We start from the raw sequence: 27975 nt of genomic DNA on the forward strand, positions 1-27975 counted from the left end.
GGAGAAGAAAGGGATACTGTTCAAGGTGTGGACTACAGGGTGGAGAAGGGACTGTTCATGCCTGCCATGAAGCCTCCAGATAGCTGTCTAAGCGGCTGAAACCAAAGACTACAAAGTCAACAGGGACAGCAAAATGACCACTAATGGATCCTTAATCTGCCAGAAGCTTTGGGGGAAGTAGAGTGACTGTATGAAATGGGACTTGTTTGAACATTTCAAAGCAGTAGCTTAGGAAGCAGTAACCTGCTGGCAGCGCAATGGTGTCACAGTGTCCCAGCGGGCTTCTCTAGCAGTAATGACGCTGTCTGTTTTGAGATGAAACACTGACTCTTAATTTTGTGTACACTGTTTGTCACATGCCAGAGGAGGGGGGCTTCCAGAACTATTCAAAACCCCATATTTCTCCCCGATATCTCTCCTATATCTCTCAGATAGAGATATTACTCTCTATCTGATGACTTTTTGATAACTATCACTACATTCAAATGTAACATCTAAGTGTAGGCTGCCATACAGACAATAGTGATTACATTTTGTCCTCTACTGAATACTTTGAACTTAACATTAACTCATCTTCACCTTTAAATATACACACATCAAGATATGTTGGCCAGATATGCAACTCCAGTCCCAGACTTTAATCTATTCTAATTTTGTATCACTAGGTTTTGTTTTTTTCTTTCCATGACTTCTTTGCAAGGAAATTGCTGCAAAGTGAAGAGGGAAATCTCTAAATATATTAAAGTCATTATTTTTCAGTGTCTTTTTTCTTGGCCTTTAATAACCTGCTCAGCACTTGAGACCTGTTTCATGTACAGCTTCTACGGCTTCTAATTTACAAGGTTGTTGTTACATACAGGACTGGACCCATCTGGGGTCACAGTCACCGATGACTCACGGCTACACCCCTCTCATTCTTTTGGATTATATCTAGAGACATGATGTCATGGAGTTATATATTATGAAGATGGTAAGAATGGCTCACAGACACTTCATGACAATTTATTCATGATGATCACATACGTGGCCTTTGAGCCAAAGGTGCAGATTTTTATTTGAACTTCAATCTAAGGAAGAATGGGCTTCTAGCCAGGTGTAAATTACCAACTGATGCTATCTATGTCCTGAAATCCCACTGAGCTCAGTGGTCTTGGAGTATCACAGTACATCCCTGACTTCACAGTACATGAAGCTATAATATGGCTTAAGCAATGACAGGGTAGCTCTATATTTTTAATTCAAGTGTCCAGATATTTGGGGAACTATTGGAGTGCTTCTGTCTGCTAATGCATCCCTGGAAAGATGGTAGGAGGGCCTCTGCCATGGGTCAGCCTTCTAGGAGTGGGTGGAATTCGGCCAGTTCAGGGCTAAAGTGACATTACAGTAATTCATGGTTTAAATATGCAGCCCACTCTTGAGAGTCAAACTTGTCTCACTACCACACAGCCATAGGATCCATTAGTCTCCTTCCTCACCATCTGAGATGCTCAGGTGATGTGAGATTGGCCAAAAGACTCAGGAATACATCTGGGTGAGCTATAACCAGGATCCCTAATACCCAGGTCATCGAGGAGTGATTGTATTTGCAAGGGAAGTGTCACTTCCCACATCAAGCTGAAATACTAGGACAGAGAAGCAGCAGTTCATTTGCCATTGCAGAACCAACCTTCAGATCCTGGCACTTTTTACGAGGTATATTCTTTTGCTAGACACAAAACCACACACAGTTATCACACTAACAATGATCCAGGCCACCCTACAAATGCCCACATCTCTCCAATGATAGTGGTATCCTCCTGGAAACAACTCTAGCCATTTTCTCAACTAGCACTGCTAACTTAGTCTCCAGGGTTTTCTTAGCAAGAAAATCAACAAAAAAAGACAGTTTTTAGACTATGTCCAGACCAGGATGGATATAAGGCAGGAGAAGCAGTGGGGCGTTGCACGTCATTTGTGTGAAATGGAGACTAAACCCCTAGCCGTGCCACGCTTACCACCACACAGCACAGGATCACAGCAGGATGCAAGGAGAGAGCAGGAAAAAACAGCTGAGGCTACAGTCCAAATGACCAGGAAATGGGCCCATCAGTAGCCTTCATTTTGTGAAATGCAATCAAGGGCACAAAGAAGACACAAGGCTATTTAATCTGTTGTATATGTGCCTGTAGGTTTGGTTAGACTGAAAACAGGAACCATGCTTGGGATAAAAATAATCTTTCAGATAATTAATAATTAAAAGAACAAGTAAAAAGAATTAAGCACTAACGACAAATGTGGCCTCTCTGATGTGTGAAAAGCAGCTAATGAAAATGCTCAAGGGACTGATCAAGATAGGCCATTAAGAGGAGAGGCCGTTAAGACAGCTGCAGCAGGCTGGGTGGGGTGAGTGGGACAGCGTTGTCTAGCATGCATGAGGCCGCAGGTCTGGTCTCCAGCATTGCAGAACTAAACACAAGACAGCAATAGCAGACGGAACGACAAACAAGAGACTTATCAAAAGACCCAAGAGTGACCTCCATGCCACGGATGTCTATCTCACTATCTAGCAATTCCCTATGCTAAGAGGACCAGGCCTAGCACTGCACAAGAAAAATCCACACAGTAAGGCAGTGCCTCCAGGGTGGGGGTGGCCATGACAGCCGGCCACAGGGCTACTCTCAAGATAGCAACCAAACACAGATAACACCCTTTCGCTCTACTAAAGACAGATGACTATTCCATATGTAATTTCTTACAAGCAGAAATCAAAGACCCCTGAATGGGAAAAGTGATAAATGACATGACAGTTTTCACATCGCGCCTGCTGAGTATGGTCAGATCATGGAGCAATGAAAAAAAAAAAAAACAAAAAAAAACAAAGATCAAGTGCCTGTCCTGGGTGTAGATGCTTCTGGAGTGTCTTGGAGTTTGAGATTCAGTGGAGTGTATTTTGTTCCGAGATGAACATGGCACAATAGGAATAGGCTTCTAACAAGTGACCCTCTCATTTTACACACACGTGTCCTGGGGCTCCCTGTGTTCTCACAGTGTTTCATTTTGAGGTGACCTCAGGTAAGGTAGAAGGGACCGCAGGAGCTACTCTGCATCCTTCTCCCAACCCAGCAGGGAGGCACTGACCCTTTCACGCTCCTACATCTCGGGCTGGAACCTGCTGCTGGATGAAGATGCCCCAACAAAGCCCAGACAATAGTTCTGTTCACTTGGTGGTTTTGGGCACATATGCCCCCATCTCCCATATACAGATATCTGAGGATGCAGGGTTCGTCGGCACACAACTTATTTGGCTGGAAGAAAACTCTTCAAAAGCTGTTATTTTTAGACATCTGCTTATTCCTCCAGAATGCCAACAGCTTGGGGTTGACATAAGCTGGATCAGGCAGGGTGTGTGCCCAGGACATTGTGAAGGAGGCACCTGCATCTTCAGTGATGCAGAATGTGGCCAGTACCTGCTAACTTTCTCAACCAAACACACCTCACACTTGTCTCAATGCAGATTTAGAGCTCGCTCACTGTGTGCACAGCAAGGTACTAGGTCTCTTTCATTCAGGCTCAACTCAAACAAAAAAGGACCTGGATTGACAGCTGTGTGTGTATGGGTTCGATATTATTATTGGATGGAAAAATCTGGCTTTTTATTTGTCTATGTCACCCCCCACCCCCATCTAATTTTGGTATGTCCATCTTGGAAATTTCTGGGTAGCTCTCTTTTTACTTTTACCACCCAGGGGCTTCCTTGGACAAAAGAATGGGAGAGAGGTGTGCTGAGGTCCCAAGGCAGCCGGGGGTGCATTTCCCAAACCTGATACCACCCTTGCCCGATGCACACCACTTTAGCTGGCTTCACTCTCAGCTGCTCCAGAGTGGCTGCCCCTCCCCACCTCCCCATGAAAACCTGAGATTGAGCAAGGATTTCTGTCCTCCGCCAACTCTGCAGCAAGGGCCCTGACAGGGGCGTTGCTTCCAGTCACCTCGTCTTCCAGCTCCCAAGTAGAGGCACCTAAACAGAGATTAGATTTCTGGTTTCAAGGCATATCGAACAAAGCACGCTGAAAGAACATGAGTTAGCTCATCAGCTCCATCTCTCTTCATTCTGTTCCCTGGTCTGAAACTTCCTTGATAGCAAAGCGACCAGGAGAGAGTTGATTTGCATCTTAAGACCTATGGGTAATGCTTCTGGAGCGGGGAGTTTTATTTAGCAACTGCTTGAACTTGTGTATGGGGTTGGGAAGGAGGTGGAGCTGATCCCGATCGGGCTGTCAGAGGGAAGTGTGTGGCTAGTTCCCACTGCCACACTGATGCCTCGGGCCTCCACGAAGGCAGTGAGCAGCTGCTGCTGCTGCTGACGCAGGGTATCTGCGATGAGCAGGGGCAGGGAATTGAAGCTGGCTGTGAGGTGCTCCAGCTTGGATTCTAGGCTGCCGATCTGCTTCTCCAGGTCTTCACTCCGATCATTGAGCTCCGTGATTAAGTCATACATGACATTCTGCATCTGGGGGAGACAGGAAGGAGACCATCACCACAGATGAATCCACCACAGAAAGATGAAATGCTCTTCACCTTGCAGCATGAGCCACCTCTGCCCAGCTGTGTCTCATGTCACCAAAGGAAAACTCTAGGACTTTCCAGGTAGTGGACAAGCTGAGTTGGGTACTCTATTTTCCTTATTCTTAAAGGAGTAGGTATCAATGATCAATTTTATAATTTGCTTTGTTCTTTTGATTCAGGGTCTAACTATGTAACCCTTGGTGGCCTGGAACTCAGTATGTAGACTCGGCTGACCTTGAACTCACAGAGAGCTGCCTGTTTCTGGTTCCTGAGTGCTGGGATTAAAGGCATGTGCCTCCATGCCTAACTCAATTATCAATTTTACACAGTAAATATGCACGGAAGAGAAGAAACATTCCTCTTTTTCTTGAATGGAATACGGCTCTAAATGGCTCTCAGATTCATGCAGAGGGCTGGCATCATCTACTGATTCAAGAGAAGGCGCTGAGGTGGTGACGGCCAGTGCCACAGACTCAAAATTAACAAGTCAAGGTTGAAGCGCAAGCCTTCAGCTCACTAGCAGGTTCCTTAACCTCTCTTACCATGACCTCCTTATAAAATTAAAGTTAATAACTACCCATAGTTACAAGATTGCACCCCCAACCCACCCCCTTTTCTATCCTGCAGCCAGAATATAAGCTGCAATAATGCACTGGGCATGATCCTGGACCAGAAGGGGCTATCCTGCTGAGGAGCCACTCTTGTTCCTTGGCCTAAGAGGCAGTATAAGGCCTGGGACCGATTGCCTCTTTTAAGGGTCATCCCACCCAGCTGAGGTCTTGGTTTATTAGATTACACTTTACTCCTCGGGGCAGTCATGCCTTCCACACTGCCTGGAAGATGCTGCCTTGAGGATACTCCTGATGGCATCCTATCCCCAACACTGTCATACAGCATTCTTGGATCCCACTTGTTACCAGAACTCCCTACACAGACACCCTGTGGCCCCTGTGCCAGTTGCAGAATTCTAGACTATGCAGCACCCAGCCAACAAGCACCAGGGGTGCTGGCTGTTACTTGGGAGGAAGATTTAGGAGTCTCACACTCCCAGAGTGAGAAAAGGGGGTTCCAATGGCAGCACCCCTGGGAGAGAGAGGGCTTGTGGAACTGTGTCTCTGTGGGATTCTGGGATCTGCCAGTGACACCTGAATCTCATTTCACCCGTCATTACTCTAGGACAGCTGTTCTCAACATGTGGGTTGCGATCTCAGATGTTCACACTATGATTCATAACAGTAGCAAAACTATAGTTATGGAGTAGCAAAGAAACAATTTTGTGATTGGGGTCACCACTACATGAGGAACTGAATTAAGGGTCGCAACATTAGGAAGGTTGAGAACCACTGCTCTAGAAGGATGTGGAAGCCATAGTGACCCCAGAGGCAAGGGGAGCAGGAAGTAAGAAACAGGCAGCAAGAAGCAGGATGAGAGAGAAACAGAAGATAAAGGCAGAGCGCACAGGCGGCAGCAGAGGAGCAGAAGGGGCGATGGTGAAATTGTAGGAGCACCTCCACCTCTCGCAGTTGGAATATTGGAGGAGTGGTATGAAGACAGTTCCTCTCTAGTCAGCTCTGCCCTCCTGGGGAAAGGGAGACATCCTCAGGAAAAGAGTGACACCCTCAGAGAAAGGGTGGCCTGAGTAGTTAGTCATGTGCCTCCTCACAGGGCATGCCCCTAGGACGGATGAACCACAGGGGCACCTTGATGAACTGCAGTGTGTGACTGGGTGGTGGCCATCTTGCTCCTTGGGTCTGGTTTCCTCACCTATGCTCATAATCAGCACTGTCACTTTTGAGTCCTCCACAGCTCACAAAGAAGCTTTACAGTTCCTATCTCATCTGCTCCCCAAGCTTTAGACGGTGGGCGTGGTTTTTACATCCCCGTTGAAGAAACTGAAGGAATCAGGCCAGGGCTCCAAGCCCTCCCAGTTCTGACACTAAACATGGGGCCCTTTGATACAGAAAATGCCACTGGGAGGCCACATGCTTAACCTAGGGAGCAGCAAAGTGCAGAGGTGGGAGGCAGGGAGGCAGGAGGTGAAGCACAAAGGGTAAGGGAGCAAGCGTGATGTTTTCCTGCCCTTGCCAGGATGCTGAGCTAATGGAGACCAACACGAAACACACACAACTGGTCACATGGGAGGAAAAGACAAAGACTAGAGGGATGGATATCAGAGTCTGCCTCCTCCTCAAGTCTTATGCACGTCCCTTACTACGTTTGTTCCCATATACCTCACTCCCCTGTTACTTATGGCTTAATTTCCCAACACAATGCAAGAGCATGTCTTCCTAACTCTCTCTCTCTCTCTCTCTCTCTCTCTCTCTCTCTCTCTCTCTCTGTCTTCTGTCTGTCTCTCTCTCTCTCTCTCTCTCTCTCTCTCTCTCTCTCTCTCTCTCTCTCTCTCTCTCTCTGTGTGTGTGTGTGTGTGTGTGTGTGTGTGTGTTGCATGCATGAGACTCTGTGGGTACCAGTGCATGAGTGCAAGCATGAGGAAGCCAGAGGAGGACATAGAGTATCTTCCTCTAATGTTCTCTGCCTCATTCCCCTGAAACAGTGCCTCTCACCAAACCAGAAACTGCTGTCTTGGCTAAACTAGGTCTGGCCATCAAACTTCACTTTCTCTGCCCACCAATGGTGAAGTTCTGGGCACACGCAGCTCTGCCTGGCTCTCGGTGTGGGTGTTGGGCATTCAAACCCAGATCCTCATGCTTGCACGTAAGTGTTCTCATCTCCAAGCCATCTCTTTCACCCCAACAATGAGACAGTGTCCCTCTGAGAGACTGGGTAGCACTGCAGCAAGATGAGCTCAAAACCTGGGGGAATATCAGCCACACCGTGTCCTGTTGCTGAGAGGAAGGATGGCAAACATTGCTAGCATTTGAAGAAATATCTTGGGGCATCTCACTGAGTCACATCCAAAGCCCCACAGAATGGGGGGGGGGCTTCCCAGTCACAGCTGATTTGTCTAAAGGCAGGCACATGACTCAAACTGGCCAATCAAACCACCTCTCTTGAAAATTTAGAATTAAGAAAAAAAGAAAGTCAACTAAGCTCCAGGTGACCTGAGTTGCGGGGAGGGGAGGAAGAGGTGGCTCTTTGAACAAGCACCTGAACAGCAGAGAGGAGATGGTGTGAGAATGTCCTCTGATAATCCCTTATCTCCTTGGAATAAATGGCTCCATTTACAATGTTCTTCTACTAGGTACTGGAAACTGGAACTCTATTAACCAACATGCCCAAGACTCCGGGAGTCCATTCACTTCCTCCTACACTGGGCTCTGGGAAACCCCACACTCCACCTGAATGCCCCTTTCATGGGCACATGGGTCTGTGGGTGTCTCCCCGGCTGTGATGGAAGCCCTCACAGGCATAGAAGGCCCTTTCTTTGCCTTGATCCCTCTATTGAACAAGGCGCCTGCACGTGGCCCAGCAACCAATAATTTCTGCTTGCAGGCTCTTTTCAAAGGGTGCCTAATTGGCCTGAGGGAGTTCCCTTTGCTTTCCTAGGGAATGAGGTTCCATTACAATTGACATCTGCTGGAATGTTCTGCCAACCTGACCCTAGGCTACACACTTGCTATATAATTTCTATCAGAAGGCAGTGGGGATGGGGGTGGGAGACCTCCTGGTCAGATTGCCCACGCTTAGCTCTGCCTACAGTGCTGATTTTCAAGAAGAGAGTCTCTTTATGGTGTTTATGGCAGTAAAGGCATGAAACACTGAATGACAGTGTCATATTGGGCCTTAAGACGTTATGCTCTCAGGACCTCAATGTTCACTGTCAGCTGTCTATCTGTTGTGAAATATACACACAGACACCGATACACATAGACACAGATACACACAGACACACACACAGACACAGGCACAGACACATAGATACAGACACACAGACACATAGAGACACACAGAGACATACATACATAATACACAGATACAGATACACAGATACAGACACACACACACACACACACACAGAGACACACAGATGCACAGACACAGACACACACACAAACAGACACAGACACACACAGACAGACATAGATACAGACACACAGACACATAGAGACACACAGAGACATACATAATACATACACAGATACAGATACACAGATAAAGACACACACACACACACACACAGAGACACACAGATGCACAGACACAGACACACACACAAACAGACACAGACACACACAGACAGACATAGATACAGACACACAGACACATAGAGACACACAGAGACATACATAATACATACACAGACACACACAGAGACACACAGATGCACAGACACAGACACACACACACACAGACACATAGACACACAGAGACACACATAGATACACACACACAGAGACAGACACACAGATACACACAGACACACATAAATACAGACACACACACACACACACACACACACACACACACACACACACCATTACCACCATCAATTTGAGGTCAGGAAAACCTGGGCTGTAAGGTTCAGAAGACACAGGAAAATGAATTTCTATTATAACAACAAAGTGAAAAGAACCATCTGAAGTATACATAATCCAGGCCATCTGCAGGGCCCTTCCCTTCCCAGTGCTTGTTGACAGGATGCTGAATAAATGGAGACCAACATTTGGTCCTCACTAAAGTGCTTCCTGTGTGACTTCAGTCATCTTTAGGAGCCCCTGGATGCACAGCTAATAAACAATGGATTAGTAAGAACTGGGTTTGCTAGCCCAAGCGTTGGTGGTGTATGCCTTTAATCCCAGAACTCGGGAGGCAGAGGCAGTCGGATCTCTGTGAGTTCAAGGCCAGCCTGGTCTCCAGAGCAAGTTCTAGGACAGGCTCTAAAGCAATATAGAGAAACCCTGTCTCGAAAACAAACAAACAAAAAAAGAACTGGGTTAGCTAATTAGTTATGAGCAAAGACAAATCTGAATTACATAACTTAAGAAACAAATGCCAAGTGTTAAAAGACAGGACACAGTGGTAGGTTACAAATGTAAAAGAAACATGAACGGAGACATTTGTTAATCAAAGAGAGATGTCTTTGCCTTCCTGGTCCTGCACTATGCTCTGAGGATGTGGGCCAGGTCTGTCCTGGATGCCACTCACCTTAGAAAGGTCCACCAGGGTGTTGGCTTGGTCACTCAGCTTCCTTTGCTCCATCTTGACACCCCTTAGTCTGTGGGGGAAGATGTGGAACAAGGGGTTCAAGTCCACATTAAGTGTTAGTCCCTCATTGCACCTGAGCGTGGAGCTTAGCACTGGGACCTTGAACACGGGCAGAAGCCGACACAATTAGACTTTTTAGGGCCCAAGAAAGCAAACCCTGTTGTCTCAATTGCCTGTGTCACTTTCTCTTCCTTGCTAGTCTCACCATTCCAACGGTCCCACTGCCTTTGTTTGTGGTGTTTACCACCTCTAATGTCTGCTTCCTGACTGTCCAGGCTTCTTAAACCTTTGGATCAGAATAAATTTTTCCCTTTGCTTTTCTGCCCTATTTATGTATTTACTGATGTACTTATTTGAGGGGGGCAGGGTCTTAATTTGTAGCCCAGACTGGCCTCAAACTGAATTTGTAGTTGAGGGTGGCTTTCAACTCAGGGAGATCCTCCTGCCTCGGCCTCTTGAGTTTGGGGATTACTACCGTAAACTACCATACCCAGGTTCCTACTATACTTAAAAAAAACAAACTTATTCCTGTATTACAAAAGGAACCACTGAGTTGCAGTGTGTGTGTGTGTGTGTGTGTGTGTGTGTGTGTGTGTGTGTGTGTGTGAACACACACATGTGTGAAGGCACACAGCTCTGTATTATGTTTGTTTCTGTGCATGTGTGTATATGTCTATGTGTATGTGTGTCTATACATGTATCTGTCTGTGTATGTGTGTGTCCATATATGTGTGACTGTGCATATGTGTGTGTCTTTGTGTGTGTCCATGTGTGTCTTGCATATGTGTGTCTGTGTATGTGTGTCCATGTGTGTCTTGCATATATGTCTTTGAGTGTGTGTGTCCATGTGTGTCTGTGCATATGTGTGTGTCTTTGTGTGTATCCATGTGAGTCTGTGTATAGGTGTACATGTGTGTCTGGGTGGCATGAGAGCCTTCAGACCCTTGCTCTGATCTTTACCCCTCACAGCAGCCTGCCTACTGCCTCCCAGGAGCAGTGAGGGAAAAGACAGTGTGGACTGGGTGCCTTTTGAGTAGAACAGAGTGGATTTCTTCCGTGTCTCCCTGGTTTGACAGTTTGCAGCGGAGCTGTGGTATCTTGTGTTGGGTTTGGCTACCTGGAACGTGGCCCTGGTACTCACTGGTGGATAGCTTGGAGGAACTTCCTCTGGTGCTTCCTGACTTTGGCGTGGTCAATTTTCTTTAGCAGCTTTGTGTGTTTGTAGATTAACCACGTCTCCCGGAGGACATTGGCCGCCGCATTCTTGATCTACGGAACAGGAAATAAGCTGCTGTCAGGTTAAAACATACTGTTAAACCCAGTATGTTTTCCTTGCATGTGTGGCTACCATCTCCCTCCTGAGAAAGTGCTTCCTCAAAGAGCTATCTTCTTAATCAAGAATGTGAAACTCTGAGGCTTAAAAAACATCTCTTATTAATCTTGTATGGGATTCGGAAAACTGGAGCTTGGAGTTGTGAGGCATTTCTCGTCCTTTTTTTTTGTTTTTGTTTTTGTTTTTGTTTTTTTTTTTTGAGACAGGGTTTCTCTGTGTAGCTTTGGAGCCTATCCTGGCACTCACTCTGGAGACCAGGCTGGCCTGAAACTCGCAGAGATCCGCCTGCCTCTGCCTCCCGAGTGCTAGGATTAAGGCGTGCGCAACCAATGCCCGGCTTCTCTTCCTTCTTAACGGTTTCACTGCTGCCTCTTGGCCGCCGTTGCTGATGCTATATTTAGACAGGCTGCTTAGCAAGTCCTTGAAGTCTGGGGTACAGTTTGGATCAATAAATACATGCCATTGGTGCACTCATATTTAGGTTACCACACTTATTTGAGAGTAATAGGGTCCCTACCAAGTGGAGATTTAAATGGTGTCTCTGAGGAGATGTCTTTCCTTTAAATCTCAGTAACAGGTACCAACAAGGCCACTGTTCCTTTCCTAAACGACCTAAGATTATGCACTGCAATTTCACATGTAAATTTAATTGGAACAAAACAGAAATCAACCCAGGGATGTCTGAGAATCGTGGAAAATGCTTAGGTGTAAGAGCACAGCTGTTTCCCTGAGACTGGTTACCCAAGGCACCATAAGTCACACAGTTCCACATACAACTCTGTCATCTGTTGACATGGAAACCACTGATATCATCCAGCTCACGACTGAGCTGAGACATATCAATGGCATCCAGATGGCAGGGGACAAAGTTTTAATCCAAACACAGACATCTTCAGCACGTAGTGGCAAGAACAAGAGAAAACCCTCCGTTCAGCGCAAGCCGAACATAGTTTTGATTAACCATCTCCATTTTTGTCAGCAATGCACACTGGCATAGGACCACAGGCCGAGGGCCCGGAAGTGAGGAGGCCAGCCTAGAAAAGATCAGGTGACTTGCCAGATAGGATTTTAATAAAATCAGAGAGTATAGACTGGCTTCTTCAGACCAACACCAACAGATGGGGCGTAGCTGCCATGCTGAGATGTGTGGGAAGTCTGGGAAATGTTGCTTTGCAGGCTGATAATGTGTGTGTGTGTGTGTGTGTGTGTGTGTGTGTGTGTGTGTGTGTTTCAAAAATCTATTACTAAGGATAGGTTATAGTCTTCATTGGCGCTGACGTGATGTTTTTAAAAGAACATCTAAGTCTTCTCAGGAATGTCTAAGTGACATAAATATTGCTTTTGTTGTTGTTGTTCAGGAAAAAAAATCTACTGCGAAGATGGTTTTAAGTGTTTGATTGGTTGTCTCTGGAACTTTCTTGTTTGACAGACAGTAAGCAGGTAGCAGTGAGCTGAGGCTGGAGACGGCCAGGGTCTGGGTAGCAAGGAGGGGTAAGTGGATGATGGGCGCTGGGCCTTGGTTCTGGTTGGCTAAAGAGGTGGGGTAGGGAGGGCTTTCTCTCAGCAGAGAAGATGCTGCCGCTGTCCCTTAAAGGGATGGGCAATTTGCTATAGCATCTTTACAGTTTCCGTGGGCGCTCGGCCTCCAGGGAAGCCTTAAAGATAAGTAGGAGGGAAAAAGCCTGCCTAAGCCTTTACAAGAATGGGCTGGGCCCTGGTTACACAGTCCCTTTTTAGGAATGCTCATAGAGCCACAGAAAAACAAAACCGACAAGCTTTTGACAACAGTCTCTGTGTCCTGCCAATGAACATTTGAAAAGGGAAAGCCTGTAGGCTTTCCCATTTAAGTAGTTTAGGAGCAAATGCTTAAGTATCTATAAGATGAGGGGAAGCTATCTCGGGCTAACACACACACACACACACACACACACACACACACACACACACACACACACACACACGCCTCAGTCCATCAGCTTAACAATGGTAATGTGGGTTTGAGTACTATATAAATCTCAAGGTGTCAGACAGATATTGGTTATTATTATACAACTCAAGCTCCCCACTTAAAACAGAAGGAAACAGTTTCAGAGATGGGATGAAAGGCCAGGTGCACACAGAGAGCTAATGGCCAAGTCCAATCAGGAGTCAGGTCCAAGAGGGGCATATGGTTCTTGTAAGGTCTGAAGGGAGACAGATCTGGACTTCATCTGAATTCAAATGGGACCATTTCCTCTTTCCCAGCATCCAAGAATTGGGAAGGATGTTAGTTTGGTTTTTGTCTTGCTTTTTAAAGTCTTTCTGGCCACCATTCAGCAACATGACAGAACACAGACTTCAACTCTTGCCTTTAACACTAGCCTAAATGGAAGATCCTGAAGTCACAGTTTGGCCAGGTGGCAGAAAAGCATCATATCATCTTTGTGGGTTTGAGAGCGAGGCCCCAGAGCATTCAAAAAGTAATGTGAAGTGCAAGCCCTTGCACTGACTGAAATTAATTGCTAGCAAACAGCCTGGCACAAAGCTAAGTAGATCAATATCTGTAAGAGAAAAGGAATAGGCTTTTAACCACACTTGGCTCTCCTGAGTCTCCCTCCGTTTCACCTAGCACCTGGCTCTAAGCATGGTTGAGAAGATAGCACCATTTCAGCTCCTCTTGGAGCCTGCTCAGCCTCCACAGTATGTAGACACCTTTCCTTGATGAAGACTTAGGTACCCTCTGAGCTCTCCAATGAACTAGGGTACCCAACCTAAAAGATGTTCCCAGGATGAAGGGTTTGGAGGGTCAGGCTTGAGAGGGAGCAGTGAACTGGTGAGGACCGTTCAAGGCTGGCTCTGATAGGCTGAGTTGCGTTGTCATACAGGATAACTAAGTAAGGATCTTTGGTGTGTGAAAGGCCAGTTCTCCAGCTTCCAGACCCATAGCTCGTAGGCTGATTGTGCTCAGTCTATAAGCTCTCTATCTCCCACATTGCTGTTCATGCTGATTAGGGTCTATATACTAACTACAGGAAGGACTTCGTTGCTGTTGTTTTGTTTTGAGACAGGGTCTCATTATACAGTCCCAGAAATCCTGGAACTTACTCTATAGACCAACCTGGCCTTGAGCTCACAGAGCTCCATCTGCCTTTGCTTTCTGAGTGCTGAGATTAAAGGAATATACCACCATCCCTGGATAGGAAGAACTCTTCACATTAGTGGGCCTGACTCACAAATAACTGTGAGTTAACGGGCACCAAGCCCTGTGCCAGGCTTTGGAGAACACTAACACCTGCATTATTTCACATATTAACCTCCAGATAAATGTGTAAGAGGGTGGGTTGTTGCTGACTTCTCTGAGATTTATTTAAAGGACAATTAATGAATATTAATGTGTACCTATGATGAGCAAGACACTGTTCTGGAAAGTGAGAGTATAAAGACCAGCAAATCATTAACATTCTCTTTTTTTAAAAAAAAAAAAAAATAGGTCTCATGATGTAGCCTAGACCAACCTTGAACTCACTACTATCCCAGACTGACTTCATACTTAAAATCCTTCTGCAGCAGCTTCTTGGGATTACAAATGTGCACTATCACTCCTGGTGAACTGATAGTGTTCTTGCTGTCCTGGAATTTGTCATCTCTGAGTGAGGAAGTATACAGTTAAAAATACAGTATCAGATACTATGTGCTTTAAAGAAAATCAAAGCACGAGTCGGAGCTAGAGTCTTGCAAGTGCTATTTATCTGCTTGCTGGACTCCTATGCTGATTAACTGAGACTATGAGTAGAACATTTAGCATAAAGCCTGGCCCTGGTGTGTTTCGATGCACTTTGTTTTCTTGTATCTTTCATTGCATTTATCTGTTGATTGCAGGGATGGGGTATGCACCACTGTGTACATATAGAGGTCAAAGGAAAACTTTTGGGAGCCGTCTCTTTTCTTCTTCCATGGAGTCAACCTTAGGTCAACAGGCTTGGCGGCAAGTGCCTTTTTTCATTGAGTCATCTCATAAGCCTATTGTCACTTTATTGACAGTACTTTTCCAATATGTGTCAGCTTCTTCTCATGGACCCAGCCTCCAAGAAAAGAAAACACTCAAGAGGACACATGTCTCTGCACTCATGCCCACAGCATCCCATGCTACAGCTGCTCTGGCCACCTCTCTGCTAGGGTAGCTGCCACAAGACGTCACAGAAAGTCTGTGAGTTGCAGGGAGAGTGGCCAGGGATGCCAGAAGGATGAGAAGAGCTCCTCCCTTGGGTACCCATGCCCTCAGTGGCCATAGGAAGCCAACAGAGCAATTCACCCACTAGTGAACTCCCAGATATGCTGCCAGGAGCCCTACCCAGGGACCAGTGTCCCTCTTGGTTGGAGAGGGCAAAGGGGAAATCCAGATCAGCCTGGCAGCTATGACTTTATTACCTCAAAGAGTCAATGGGTGGACTCTAACCAACATAGACGAGAGACACAACACCGAGAGACTGATGTCTCCAGAGGTTGGTTAGAAGTGTCCATTATAACCAGAACTGGGGAGAAGGCTGCTCTCTTCAACCTGCCAGCACATTCTTCCCTAGCTTCCTCCACTGACTTCTTGCTGACTTCCGGAGACTACCCTCTCGCACCACCCTGCTTATGCCTCCTCTCTTTTCCTCTCCATCCTGGTCCATATTCCCTGCCTCGCCTGGAAAGGGCTCCACCCCCATTTTTGGCAGGAATTTGGAATGGGGAGAGGAGATGTATTCTGTTGGAGTCTGAGCTCTACCTGAAATGACTTGTGATAAATGGCAGATCACTCATAGTGATATTAATATGACACCCAGCTAATATGGAGTCAAACTGGTTCTTCTTCCTAGCAGGCCAGGGACCCTGGTCACCATGTAAAGCTCAAGAAATTAATCACATTGTGTGGTGGCTGGAGGGCTGCTGATTCCTGAAGACACATCTAGCTGTGCACGCTGGGCACCCACTCCCTTTCCCCTTTCTGGACCTGAGTGTTCACATCTGGTTTGGACCAGCTTATCCCCAGGATCTGTCCTGTTCCAGCACACTGCTTTCCTATTGTTAGTAAAGAAACACCATGCCCAGTCACTCTGGGTCACAGCCTTTGTGGGAATGTCATTTGTAATCCTTTTCTGGGAGAATTAGCATTCCTGGTAATGGCATGATTGATTACCTAATGAACTCTACAGAGAAAAGCTTGTTCTGGGGACCAACTCATGAGCCAGACCAGCTGTGGGTCATCCATCTAGAGTTCCTTAGCCAGTCTTCCATGTCTGCAGAACAGCGACTGCCATTATGTTTCCCTATAAAACACCCCTGCTAAGAGTGTTTGACTAAGCCTGCTGGAAACATTGCCCCCCCCCTCCAGCCTTTGACATTTTCTCAGAGTTCAATTTTTATTGATTTCTGTTCGGTAGGTTCTGGATCTGCCCGAGGTTTTTGAGTGTGGTAGTGATATGTTCAGGGTGAAATTAGATCTAAAGAGATCCAAGGGGAAACAAAGTACAGGATGACTGCACTTTGGGAAGGCTGATGAGTGGATGCAGGATAATCAGATCTTATGGCAGCGGAAACTAGGAAGAGGGTGCCTTACAGATGGGGCAAGAGGAGCCTTGGAGGGATCATCATGTGTAAAAGATACGTGAGCGGGGCCCTGTGGGCTGCAAGGTACAGACCTGTCAGAATTGGCACTGTCTTTGGGCCTGGACACCAGAGGGACAGTGATGTTTGTTTAGCAGCCCTGTAATGTCAGGAGCTGGAAGTAGTTCAGGGTTGCTGGGTTTGGCTTTTCTCAATGATTTCATGGGAAATATAGTTTGATGAGATTAGGAGCAAGGGACCCTTCTGCAAGAAGGGGGCACCTCAGGCCAGCGGCACATCTGATTAGAGACCCTGCCACAGGTCTGAGTGGGGCGTCAGTGAGACGCGTGGGTCATTTCCCATCCACACACAGTATTGCTGTGGGTCACTTCCTTAGACATTATTGAATAGCCCAGGGATTGGCGATAAGTTATAATTATAGATTGACAGCGGCAGTGACTGAAGAGTCAGTGTGGGAAGATGCAACCCTACAGAGACAGAAGGGACATTGCCACCAAGGTTGACAAGTTATTCTGGTGAATGGAGACATGCTACTGGGTTTGTCAGAAGTTAAGTCGGTCCTTCATGCCACCAGCTCCAGTTCTGGTTATAGCGGACACCTCCAATCAAGCTCTGGAGACAGGTTGCCTGGCAGTCTCTCACTGTGATGTTTCTCATCTGTTAGGCAGGGTCCACCCATTGACTTGTAACCAAATACCAACAGCCTGGTGGTACCCAGAGAGGCTGGCTGAAGTTACACAGGCTAGAAAAATTAACATCAGAATGACTCGTGTTTTTGTGATTCACACGCTGTGATTCATGCTTTCTTTCTGCTTAGATGTTTGAGGGGTTAGTACTGCATATACTTGCAAGAGGTTGCTTTTATCCGGTAATCCTACTAACTGTCCACTGCCGAAAAGCAACAGGCCATGGTAACTCCTTCCACACTGGATCTTTCTCTGAGAATTCACTGGAGTTTTGGGGAACAGACTTGAGCTTTGCATCTCATTGGCCCTTGAATCACTGTGGTTGGACACATGGCCATTGGGAAAGGGCAAAGGGCAGCTCAGGACCCTCTAGGGCTTCCCTAGAGGTCAGAAGTCAGGGCCAGCCTCAGTTTGGTCAAGGAGGACCTTTGTGAAGCCTCAGTAGTGAGGCTTTGAAAGTCTCCCCCTGTAAAAGTCATCCCTTTTGTGTTTATTTCTCTGGGAAAAGATGTAACATATTAAAGGGACATTTCAGCAGATTTAAATGTCTGAGAAAAGTGAGATGTTATTCAATTAAGAAGGCACCTTGTACTCATGGGTGAGCAATAAATATCCATGGATTTGATTTTCAGCCCTATTCTCCAAAAGTAAGTGGACTTGAAGAGGGTTTTAGTGAATTATTTTTGAAAGATTGAAATTAGCAGCCACAACCTCATCTCCTTGTACAATTATAGTGCAGAAAAAAAATGTGCTTATTTTCCTGGCCCATGAGAGAGCTGGCTTCCCTTGGTTTTATTTTCCTCTAGTGTCTGATTTACTGGGTGAAAAATGGAAAGGACAAAGGAATAGCACGAAAATACAAAGTGTAGTCTTGGCTTTAAAAAGCCACCAGAGTAAACAGAATGCTAATGTTTCTGCTCTTGGCAAACAACCTCTGAGAACAGCCAGGAGGCAAAGACCCCTCTCTCCTGCTTGAGGCTCGCTGGCTTCCAAGCAGGGAACTGAGTTGACTCATGGTGACACTTGCATTTGGTCAGTTCATACCCCAGCCTTCCCCCTGGCGCTGAGCATGGAGAGAGGGCTGAGGATAAGGGTCCTTGCAGCATTTGATATGAGCGCTGAGGGTGATAGTATCACACACTGTCATGTTGGAGCGCCATGTTTCCTTTCGTCTGGCTGGTGGCTCGGGGCCATGCGCCTCATGGTCTGTGTGCCAGTGATATGGGAAGATTTGCTTGTACAGGTTCATATCTGTGCAGCTCTTTAAAGACCCAACAATCAAACGCTGTAAATAATTCTGCTGAGAAGCTGAGGCCTTGGCAACTGCACACTCGGCACTGGCTTCCCTGAGGGCCCGCCCGCTCGTTCTCAGGTCTCTTTTTGTTCTGTCTTCCTGTCTGTCACTATTTCTAACACATTTTTACTGCTTTGAAACATTAATCACAGAAGATTTCTCTAGCATTCAAATCCGCAACTAAGACTGTGGGGTTGCTGGTGGATTCGTGTTCCCTTGAAGCATTTCCCTGGGGCCCAGGACCTGCGGAGGGCCCAGGGTCATGGTCCGTTGTCTTGAGAAGAGCAGTCTCTCACAAGGTCATGCAGATGACTGTCCTTCAGACTGCCATTTGTTTCAAGATTGCATGAAAGCTGTCATTGTAGAAACAGCTCCTACCAAGTTTGATGGCTCTGCTGTTGTACCCGAAGCCTTATTCTTGTTCTGTTCTAAAGGAGCCTCATTAATTTTTGCTTGTCTCTTATTTTGTTTTAAGGCAGGGTTTGCTAGGTGGCCCAGGGTGGCCTCAAACTTATGGCAGTCCTCCTGCCTCAGCCTCTTGTGTCTTGGGATCACTGTGCCTGGCTTAAATGGGCTTCTTTTCCCTGACAACCCAGTAGGGATGTCTGAGCAGCAGCTAATCACTCAATTCCTGTATTTTCAGCTTCCTAAACCTCGTTCATAAGGGTGCAAGTGAGAGCCATTACCCAGAAAGCCCAAAAGGGAAAAACCAGATGATGACATGTTGATGAGCAACACTATTTGGGAATGTGGGCTCTACTGGAATAATCTCTTTAAATGGCTTTTTAAAAGGGGCTGGATTTAGACACATCTCTAGTATAATTTTAAGCCTTTCTACAGCCCTTCTTAATGTGAATCATGAAAATATTTGAGCATAGACAAAAACTGCATTATACTGGGTGATTGCTTTGACCCCATCAAGCAGGGAGGTGGCTTCTATTGCCACGCTATTGATCTAATGATCAGGAAAATTATTTGGTTGCGTGAAGCGTGTGGTGACTTAATGGTGGGCTCACCTGGTTTGATGGGATTCACTCGTTGAATAGGAGCCCAATGCCTGAGCTTGGGGCTCCCTTAACTGCACTCAGAGGGACACTGCTGAGCACACCTGGTGCCTGATCTCTTTCTGAGCAGCTCCCACTTCAGCTGTGAACCTACATGGGAGCATGGGGGTGAGGCATCTTACCCGTTTGGTGAGCTGAGTGTCCAGCATGGGGGTGAGGCATCTTACCCGTTTGGTGAGCTGAGTGTCCATCATGAAGTTGTGAACATGCTTCTCTGCTTTGGTGAGCTCAAGCTTCCGGGCAACCACAGCTACCACAAGGGCAGTGCAGCCTGCACCCTGCCGGAGGACATCCAAGGGCCCCGGGAGAGAGAACACACAGTTAGGAGGCAAAGACACAAGAAGCAGTGTGCCCCATGCCCAGTGTGGGCATTTCAGGGGACCAGTATAAGACTCGGGGGTCTCTCACTGGTCAAGACATGCCATAAAGCCTGTGACCTGATATCCCCACCCAAGAAAGGGTCTACGGTGCTTCTTGTCTTATGACCCTGGCTGACATTGGGGATGGTTCTTAATAGAGCTGGCCAGTTCTCAGCACTGTGTGGCTAGGGTGAGTCTTAATTAAACCCATGGGCAGTCAGGCTCCTGGGCAGTACAGCCAGTGACAGAGGGTCCAGCACATGGAAGCCTATCTGTCTGTCTCATGCTGTCCTGAGCTCACACCAGCTCCAGCCCAGCAGGCCCAGGGGGAAAGACACCCGTGTGACTGCATTGTGCAGGCCACTCCTGGCAGTTGAGGAAGTCCTGAGAAGAGCCAAATGGAGAGGCAATGCATTCTTCTCAAAGATGAGAATGGCCTCCCGAAAGGGAAGCTTCCATGGGCACTGACTATAGTGCCTGCCCCTTGTGTGGGTCTTTCTCCTTAAGGCTCCAGGCTGTGACTCAGCACAAGGAATCGGCTCTCAGAAGGAGCCTAGTGCATTCACTAACACGTTAAAGGTGGCAACGCTGCTGCCTGCAGTCAGGATTTAAGAGACCCATAAGAGCACCCTCAGCCTCTGTAGAATAATGTTTCTAGTCTGCTCAGGTAGTCCCCACCCCCATCCCAACCCCCAAACCCCCACAGGAAAGCACAGCAGAGGAGAACAAAGTGGCAGGCCTGAGCTGAGCCACAGAACAGCGGGACTACTTTTCCTGCCTTGTCCTTTAGCTATGCACTTGACTGAGCAATGAGCAGGAACAGTGTTTAGAGACACTTCTCTCTGTGTGGCTTGGTGGCTGGTGAGTTCTGAGGGAGGGAGACAGAGTCCCTTTGCTTGGTTCTCTGGTGGCCAGTGGAAGCCATCCCTGGGCTCTCCTCACAGACCACTGCCCTCTCCCTGAACTTGGGTACCACTCTGACCACCACACATGGAAAGAAGTGTCGGACTTAGGAATGCCAGCAGTGAGTCTCCCATGCCACAAAGCAAAGCACAGAGCCGAGGTTTAGCAATTTGAGATGTTGGGGGTGAAGGAATCCACTAGTAACACTTTTGGCTTAATAGGTTTTATAATATGTGTGAGAAGTGAAGAGAATATTTCTCAGAAACACTACAGTCTACAGTAGAGTTGGGACAAATGCATTTCCTGCAACACTTGCTCTTCTCCCCATCACTGATGAAGGCCATCCTGTGTGAGATGCTACTGTGGAAAGTGACAGTGCTATCTCCTAACTCTCTACAAGGGTCCCATTAACACAGCCAAATGGCACTCCATCCATTCCGCCACCCTGTCCAAGCATAGCGCCCAGTCTGTGAACTGTTCTTTTTACTTCATTTCCCCCATTTGTTTGTGGATAGCTATGTTTTCTTGGCATCTGTGACTTGCTGGAGACTCTGTGCCCAATTTTCAGAGGATATGGACAAGTGGACAGCCCAGTCTATAGCTGCAATCAATTTAGCCTGGCTGCCAAAAGCAAAAATAGCTTAAAAGAAACTGTCCTGGAGGGAGGATGCATGCTCCCTCTCCTCCTAAGCAAAGCCAGCATCAGCCCTCTCCTTTGTATGGAACATCCAAAAGGAAGGATGTGTCCTAGCATTAAAAATGGAACATCAGAGGGAGAGGGCTCTTCCCAGATTCCCCTGGTTTCAGAAATAATTCCACTTAAATCACCCAGGGAAAGCTGGGGTGTGACATCTGAAGAGTGAGTCCCCCTTTTGCTACATTGGGAACATCATCAAAACAATTGGTCATGCCCCAGTTGCTGGGGTCTAGACAGGAGCCCTGTAGCTCCAGCCCTGGCCCACAGCCTAGCTGGTCAACTACACAGGACTGCTAATAGGAAGTGCAGCACTTTAACTAAGGAACTGCTGGTCTTACATGAGAAAGATACTTTTTATGTATTGATGCAGCAAAGTGGACTGAATCCCAGTGCCCAATTTCTTTCAACTTAAAAATGTAAACACTCCCTTGTAGCTATTTCTCCAGAGGGTGCTACCTTTTTAGCATCATTACAGCTTCAGTGGATATTCACGATTTTAATTAAAAATGTATCAAATTTAATTGCGTGTGTGTGTGTGTGTGTGTGTGTGTGTGTGTGTGTGTGTGTGCACACGCGCGCTCACCAGGTGCACATGTGGAAGACAGAGAACAATCTGAGAAAGCCAGTTCTCTCCTTCTACCTATGGGTTGTGGGGTTTGAACTTGGCTGTCAGGCTTGGCAGTATGCCTTTAGCTGAGGTGTCCTATTGCTGGCCTGCATGCTCTGATTTCTTTTAGGTAATTCATTGTCTGGATATAACTAGGGAGGTCACAAATCATAATGCCAGACCTACTAATGTCTATTAGAGGCAACTTGGTGAATGTGGGATCAAACATCAACAACCTTCAGAAAATGGTTTGAGGAGTGCTAAGACTAGTCCTTTCCAGGATGTGAGTGAGGAAGAGAGAAGGGAGAGGGAGAGATGGGCAATGAGATAGAAAACAAGTCTTTCCACATTCTAATCAGAAAACAGAAAGGAAAAAGCACAGTTGATGAGAGTGAACCAAGAGCCTAAGTCAGAGGTGAGCAGATGCTCACCCTGAGCTCTGTAGAGGAACCAAAGAGGGGCCATGACCCATCCCCCAGGGCCCAGCTCTGCTTGTCCCCAGGGGTTTAACCCTCACTACTCTGTTCCCTAAGAAACCTCTTGCTTCTCAGAGTGATCCCTGGGTTGCATTTGTCACCTGGGAGTGTTTGTGAGATTTGGTGTACCAGGTGACCCGACCCTGGTTAACTGTAGTGTGGGTGTTCATGTTGTCCTGGTGCAGAATCTCAGAGATGCTGGTGCACAATGGAGATGCGTGTGAGGAGAGGTGGGATGGGATAGAACAGTGGCAGCTGCTGTAGTGACTCCCGTGGGATCAGAAGGAAGAGCAATCTTGTCTTCAGATGCCAAGACCCGAGTCACTGACATCAAGATGTCAATGGAATTCTTCAGTACATCCTACCAAGTTTCACAGAGGGGAAGAGGACCCGCCTCCAACGAGGCCAGATTTACCCAAGGTACACAGATAAGCAGAGGACACAGAATGACCAGGGAAGAGGTGTCTTGAGGGGTGAACATGTCTAAGTCATCATCAGATTTGAACCCAAATCTGGACCCCAACTGCTCTGCACCAGGCCCTCTCACTTCTCATTTCCAAGAAAGATTTCCAGCTGGAAAATCTTAGACATTGGAAAAACAAGTATCCCAAGGGGGAAAAGTATGAGGTGTTCTTAACTAAAGAGGCATAAAAGGAAATAAAACATAAATGAAAATGACGGATGGAGGAGGGCAGCCTGGAGCAGTTACGGTCAGCTTGGTTGCTGCAATAGATTCCACAGAAGAGCCAAACTACCATCAACAGCTCTGAAGCCAAGGTGTTTGAGGAGGGCCACGTGGAACAGGACACTAAGCAGGTATCTCGCTGAGCCCTCCCTGCGATGCTCCTAAAGTGTGTCCCCTCCTCTTCATCATCTCTGCTGGGGAGAGCTGGCTGTCCCACTGGACAGCTGCAAGGCCTGTTTGTCCACAACCCACATCAGGGTGGCAGAGTGCATCCAGCACTGGGAAGGGACAAAGAAAAGTCCCCGGGGACTCCCCGAGGCTCTCCCAGATAACAGAAGCAGAGCCAAAAGCTTTGTTTCCCTTCTGGGTGCTGGATATTAACAACACTGTAAAGTATCCTGAAAAATTCCTCATGCTGCAGTGCAAGGTAGATTTGTGTTAATGAGTGAACTCTCAAGTGCTCCAGGCCTATGCCAACAGTGTCAAGTTGTCCAGACAGTTATATGCCCTGCCTAATGGTGGATAATTATGCAGTTGCTGGATTGCCAAAGGAAAACAATGATTAAGGCCATTTGCAGCAGGCACACTAAATCCTTCCCTTTCCCTTCCTGTGCAGCCCTTGCCTTGGCCTTGTGGTGTCCATGGTAACCAAACAGGAAGCCCTACCTTTAGTTAAGGCCCTTGGAATAATAATCAGGAGATATACATCATGTTGTGGGGGTAGCCTTAGCAATGTGAGCCCCTAGAAAGGAATGACTCAGCTGGAGAATCACGCTGAATAGAAAAAAAGGCACCAGCTTCCAGAGTGAGCAGCATTTAATATGGGTAAAGACACTGACAATGAACAGAGGGAAAGTCTCACACCGGAGCCATTGTGGGGGAAGGGCTGATATTCCTGGAGCCAGGCTTTATGCAAAGCGCTCCCAGGAAAGGCCTGGGCTGGAATTGTAATTCAGGAAGCAGTGTGAGGTCCCTCACCTGCTGGCCCTTCCCACTTGGAACCTACTGCAACCCATAAGGAACACTGTGGGCCCACACAGCCACCAAGGGTGCTGGAAGATAGGAGGCCAGGGAAGACCATTGCCTAGGGAGAAGCTGTGTCTTGGGCCAGGGCTTTCAGTGCTTTTATCATGCTTTAGAGCAGAAAGCCATGAGATGTGGAGCTAGGGAGCCAGGGAGCCAGGGAAACAGTGGGCCTGGGCAGCTTCTTGGATGGGGCACAGCTCCATGTTGAGAGGGAGAATGGCTGGTACTTAAAAATAACAGAGGCCCAGCCACCTCTTGGCAGTCAGGCTCTGAGCACCCTGCCTGAGCACTTGGGTGGGGCTGAAGCCCACTCCAGGAGTCTCAGAAGGGAAGCTGCAGCCTTCAGGTGGCATTTCACTCCTTTCTGGTAGGAAAACTCTTTGCCTGGTTTCCTGGTGACAGTTGGAGTTGTGCCAGATAGACTCCTACTGAATGATGGGAGGTGTTTGTTCTAAAGCCTTACACTTACCATGATTTATCCCAGCCTGGCGCTATGCCTCTGCCACTATGGGCTGTTTCAAGGCTGCCTGCTCACACGGGCCTGCCCTACATGGGAGTTGAAAAGAACAGGAGGCTGTGGACAGCCACCCATTGCCCTGGGGTCACCTCTGCTCCTAGTGGCCGGCTGGTTCCTGCCCACCAACATCAGCTCTGATGGCCACCATACTGAGTGGAAAGAGGGACAGTCTCCCTTCCTTGATGGAGTTATCTGGAACCTTCCCCTCTGCAGACCCAGGTCATTGCCTCACGGGAAGAGCTGTCCTGTTTCCTGGGATCAGTAAGAAAGGGGCTGAAATCAAAGGAACCCTGAAAGGAGGGTGCCACAGCCACAGAGTAGGATGCAGAGCAAGATAGTGATGGGAAAGTTGGGGGGGCCAACCCATGGGGACCTAGTACCAGGCCTCAAGCTTCCTGTCTGTTCTGTCACCCAGCACTAACCTCAATGCCCCCAGGCCTAGCTGTGTGCCCTTTCTTTGGGGTCATTCCTTTTCTGAGAAGAGGGTGTCACTTGGGCTAAAAGAAGGAAGTCTGGCATTGTAGGGCATCCATGTAGGGCATCAAAGGGGGACACTGCCTGTCCCACTCCCCAAAATATCCCCCAATCCCTGTGGCTTCAAAAGTAGGGGTATCCTGGGTACATCTCTCATTGTTGACCCCAAACTTTGGCCTCAGTTATTTCTTTGGCTCGGAGCCAGTGAGGAGGGCAGTCATGTCCAGCTTCACTTTACCCACGAGAGTGCGTGCCCCACAGGTGATAGCTAAGCGCCTGGCCCAGAGGCCACAGTGAGGGTATTACTCAGCCCCAGCGAAAGGCTGGGGCATGTGTGTCCCAGAGCTCTTGGATCCTACATTTGGCTGAGGGTGGGAAGATACAGACTGCAGTGCTGGGTGCCTAGAGACCTGTTGGCACTCAGAGCCAGTGCTCCAATGTGCAAGCACGGAAGACAAAGCCTGGGAAAGTCAAGAGTTGGCCCAGAGCCGTGGGGGCAAAACCAGGACTCAAGCCAGCAGCCAACCCCATCCAGGACACAGGTCCCTTCAGGCTGGCTCAGTGTTCTATTTCTGAGTTCCTGCTAAACTTGATCAGAAGTGGTAGCAAGGCCTGTGGGACAGGAAGGAGCATGGTGAACTATAAGCCTGGCGTTCCCTGGTAGGGAGCAGAGGGTCAGAGCAGCAGCCAGCTGCTCTGGTTGAGGGTGGGCTTTGAAAACTAGGTTTGCACAGTTCACACTTGCCTTTTGACATGCCTAGAGACTAGCACCCCTCCCCCTCCCCAGATAGGACCCTCTGTGTTCCTGCAACACCTTGAGGGCAGGGCCGTGGGCAGAGTACTCACCATGATGCCAGTGAGAAGACAGACACCTTTCCCACAGTATGTGTGGGGCACCATGTCCCCATAGCCAATGGAAAGGAACGTGATGGAGATGAGCCACATGGCACCCAGAAAGTTACTAGTTACATCCTGCTGGTCATGGTACCTGCCAAGGGAAGACAGGTGTTAGTCTGTGAAGCCACTGCCAGGAGCAGAGGCCCAAGGGGAGGGGGCAATGGAGAGGGGGAGGAAACGGGATATTTGCTGAGGAAGATGCGATGGTGACAGTGTGACATTCTCTCTAGGCTCCTGACAGTCCCGTGCCTGAGCCCACCCAGGTCCTGCCTGCAGCAGCTGAGTCCCAAAGGCACAATGTTTTGTTGTGATTTGCAGTGTATGTAGACTTCCTTTTACTGTTGATAGGAAAGTTTGAATGAAATCAAGAGGAATAAAATTCAAATCTTCCTTCTAAATTGACCTTCTAAATGTATGGGGGAATGATGAATCTGAAATCTTGGTCTTGGTCAGGAGATCTCTCTCTCTCTCTCTCTCTCTCTCTCTCTCTCTCTCTCTCTCACACACACACACACACACACACACACACACACACACACACACACACCAGTTGATAGGTTCCAAGACTGGCATCTCCTGTGTGTCCAGAGGGAGGCCATTGTGGTCTGGGCCTCTCTTGAAGCTGACTTCATGGGCAGGGAGCTCTGGCATGTTCACAGAGGCACAGTCTTCCTTCTGACCTGGACAAATATTTGTGGCAGGACACAGCTGGAAATATCATAACATGTCCTCTGACTGGAGGTCATTCCACCTATATTCCCTTCCTTTTCTCCAGGGAACTCAGCTCAGGAGTTCCACTTTGTGAAGATACAGACATCTACTGAGGGTTCTCTAAGAGAGCAGGTGGGAAATGTCCACTTCCAGGCACCATTTTTTTTTTCTTCACAGGATCTCACTATGTTGCCCTGGCTGTCCTGGAACTCGCCATGTAGATCAGGCTGACCTCAAACTCAGAGATCCTCCTGCCTCTGTCTCCTGAGTTCTGGGATTAAAAGTCACAGACCATCACATTCAGCTTGAAGTTGTCTGCTATTGTTCAAATGTGTCCCTCCTAATTCCAGATGTTGCTGTGAAGACTCCTTCCCCACGAATGGATGAGGATTTATTATTATTATTATTATTATTATTATTGTTATTATTATTTTATTTGTTTATTGACAGAGTCTCCTGAGCTACATAGCTCAGGCTAGCCTGGAACTCCTGTTCATCCTCTTCCATCTCCCAAGTGACAGGCTTACAGGCCTGTGACTTCACCTGGCTTAAAAGAGGTTTATACATCAGTCTGCACAGTTTGCTCCTGTGCCTTCTACTTGTGAGGACACAGCCTTCTTTCCCTCTGGAGGATGTTGCAACAAGGTGAGCTCCCAGACACTAAACTTGTCACCTTGACAGTGGACTTCCTGTCTCCAAAAGCATGGGAACTAGCCTTTTCTTCTTCCTTCAATTACCCAGTCTGTGGTGCTCGCTGACAGTAACACTACAGGCTGAGATACAGAGGGGTGGAGCTACAGCTCTCCAGGAAGGCCTGGGAAAGAGCCTCAAATTCAGCATACAGGGGAGAGGGGAGAGGGCAGGGAAGGAAGAGCCTTTCCCAGAGGGTCATTCTACTGGACCAGTGTGAGTGGCATACAGTGCAATCCTACTCCTGATAAATCTCCCA

General features: G+C 47.6%; 1 protein-coding gene across 1 annotated transcript; it reads right to left on the minus strand.

The window, feature by feature from the left end:
• Nucleotides 1–4192: 4192 nt before the first annotated feature.
• On the minus strand, nt 4193–26363 carry Kcnn3 (potassium calcium-activated channel subfamily N member 3). Its single transcript, XM_035451706.1, has 5 exons — nt 26265–26363; nt 19842–19952; nt 10853–10980; nt 9652–9721; nt 4193–4489 (listed from the first exon to the last, which is right to left on the minus strand). Exons 1-5 carry the CDS (start codon nt 26361–26363, stop codon nt 4193–4195), a joined length of 705 nt encoding a protein of 234 aa, XP_035307597.1.
• Nucleotides 26364–27975: the final 1612 nt, after the last annotated feature.

The sequence above is a fragment of the Cricetulus griseus genome (genome assembly GCF_003668045.3).
Source record: "Cricetulus griseus strain 17A/GY chromosome 1 unlocalized genomic scaffold, alternate assembly CriGri-PICRH-1.0 chr1_0, whole genome shotgun sequence".
Taxonomy (NCBI): Eukaryota; Metazoa; Chordata; class Mammalia; order Rodentia; family Cricetidae; genus Cricetulus; species Cricetulus griseus.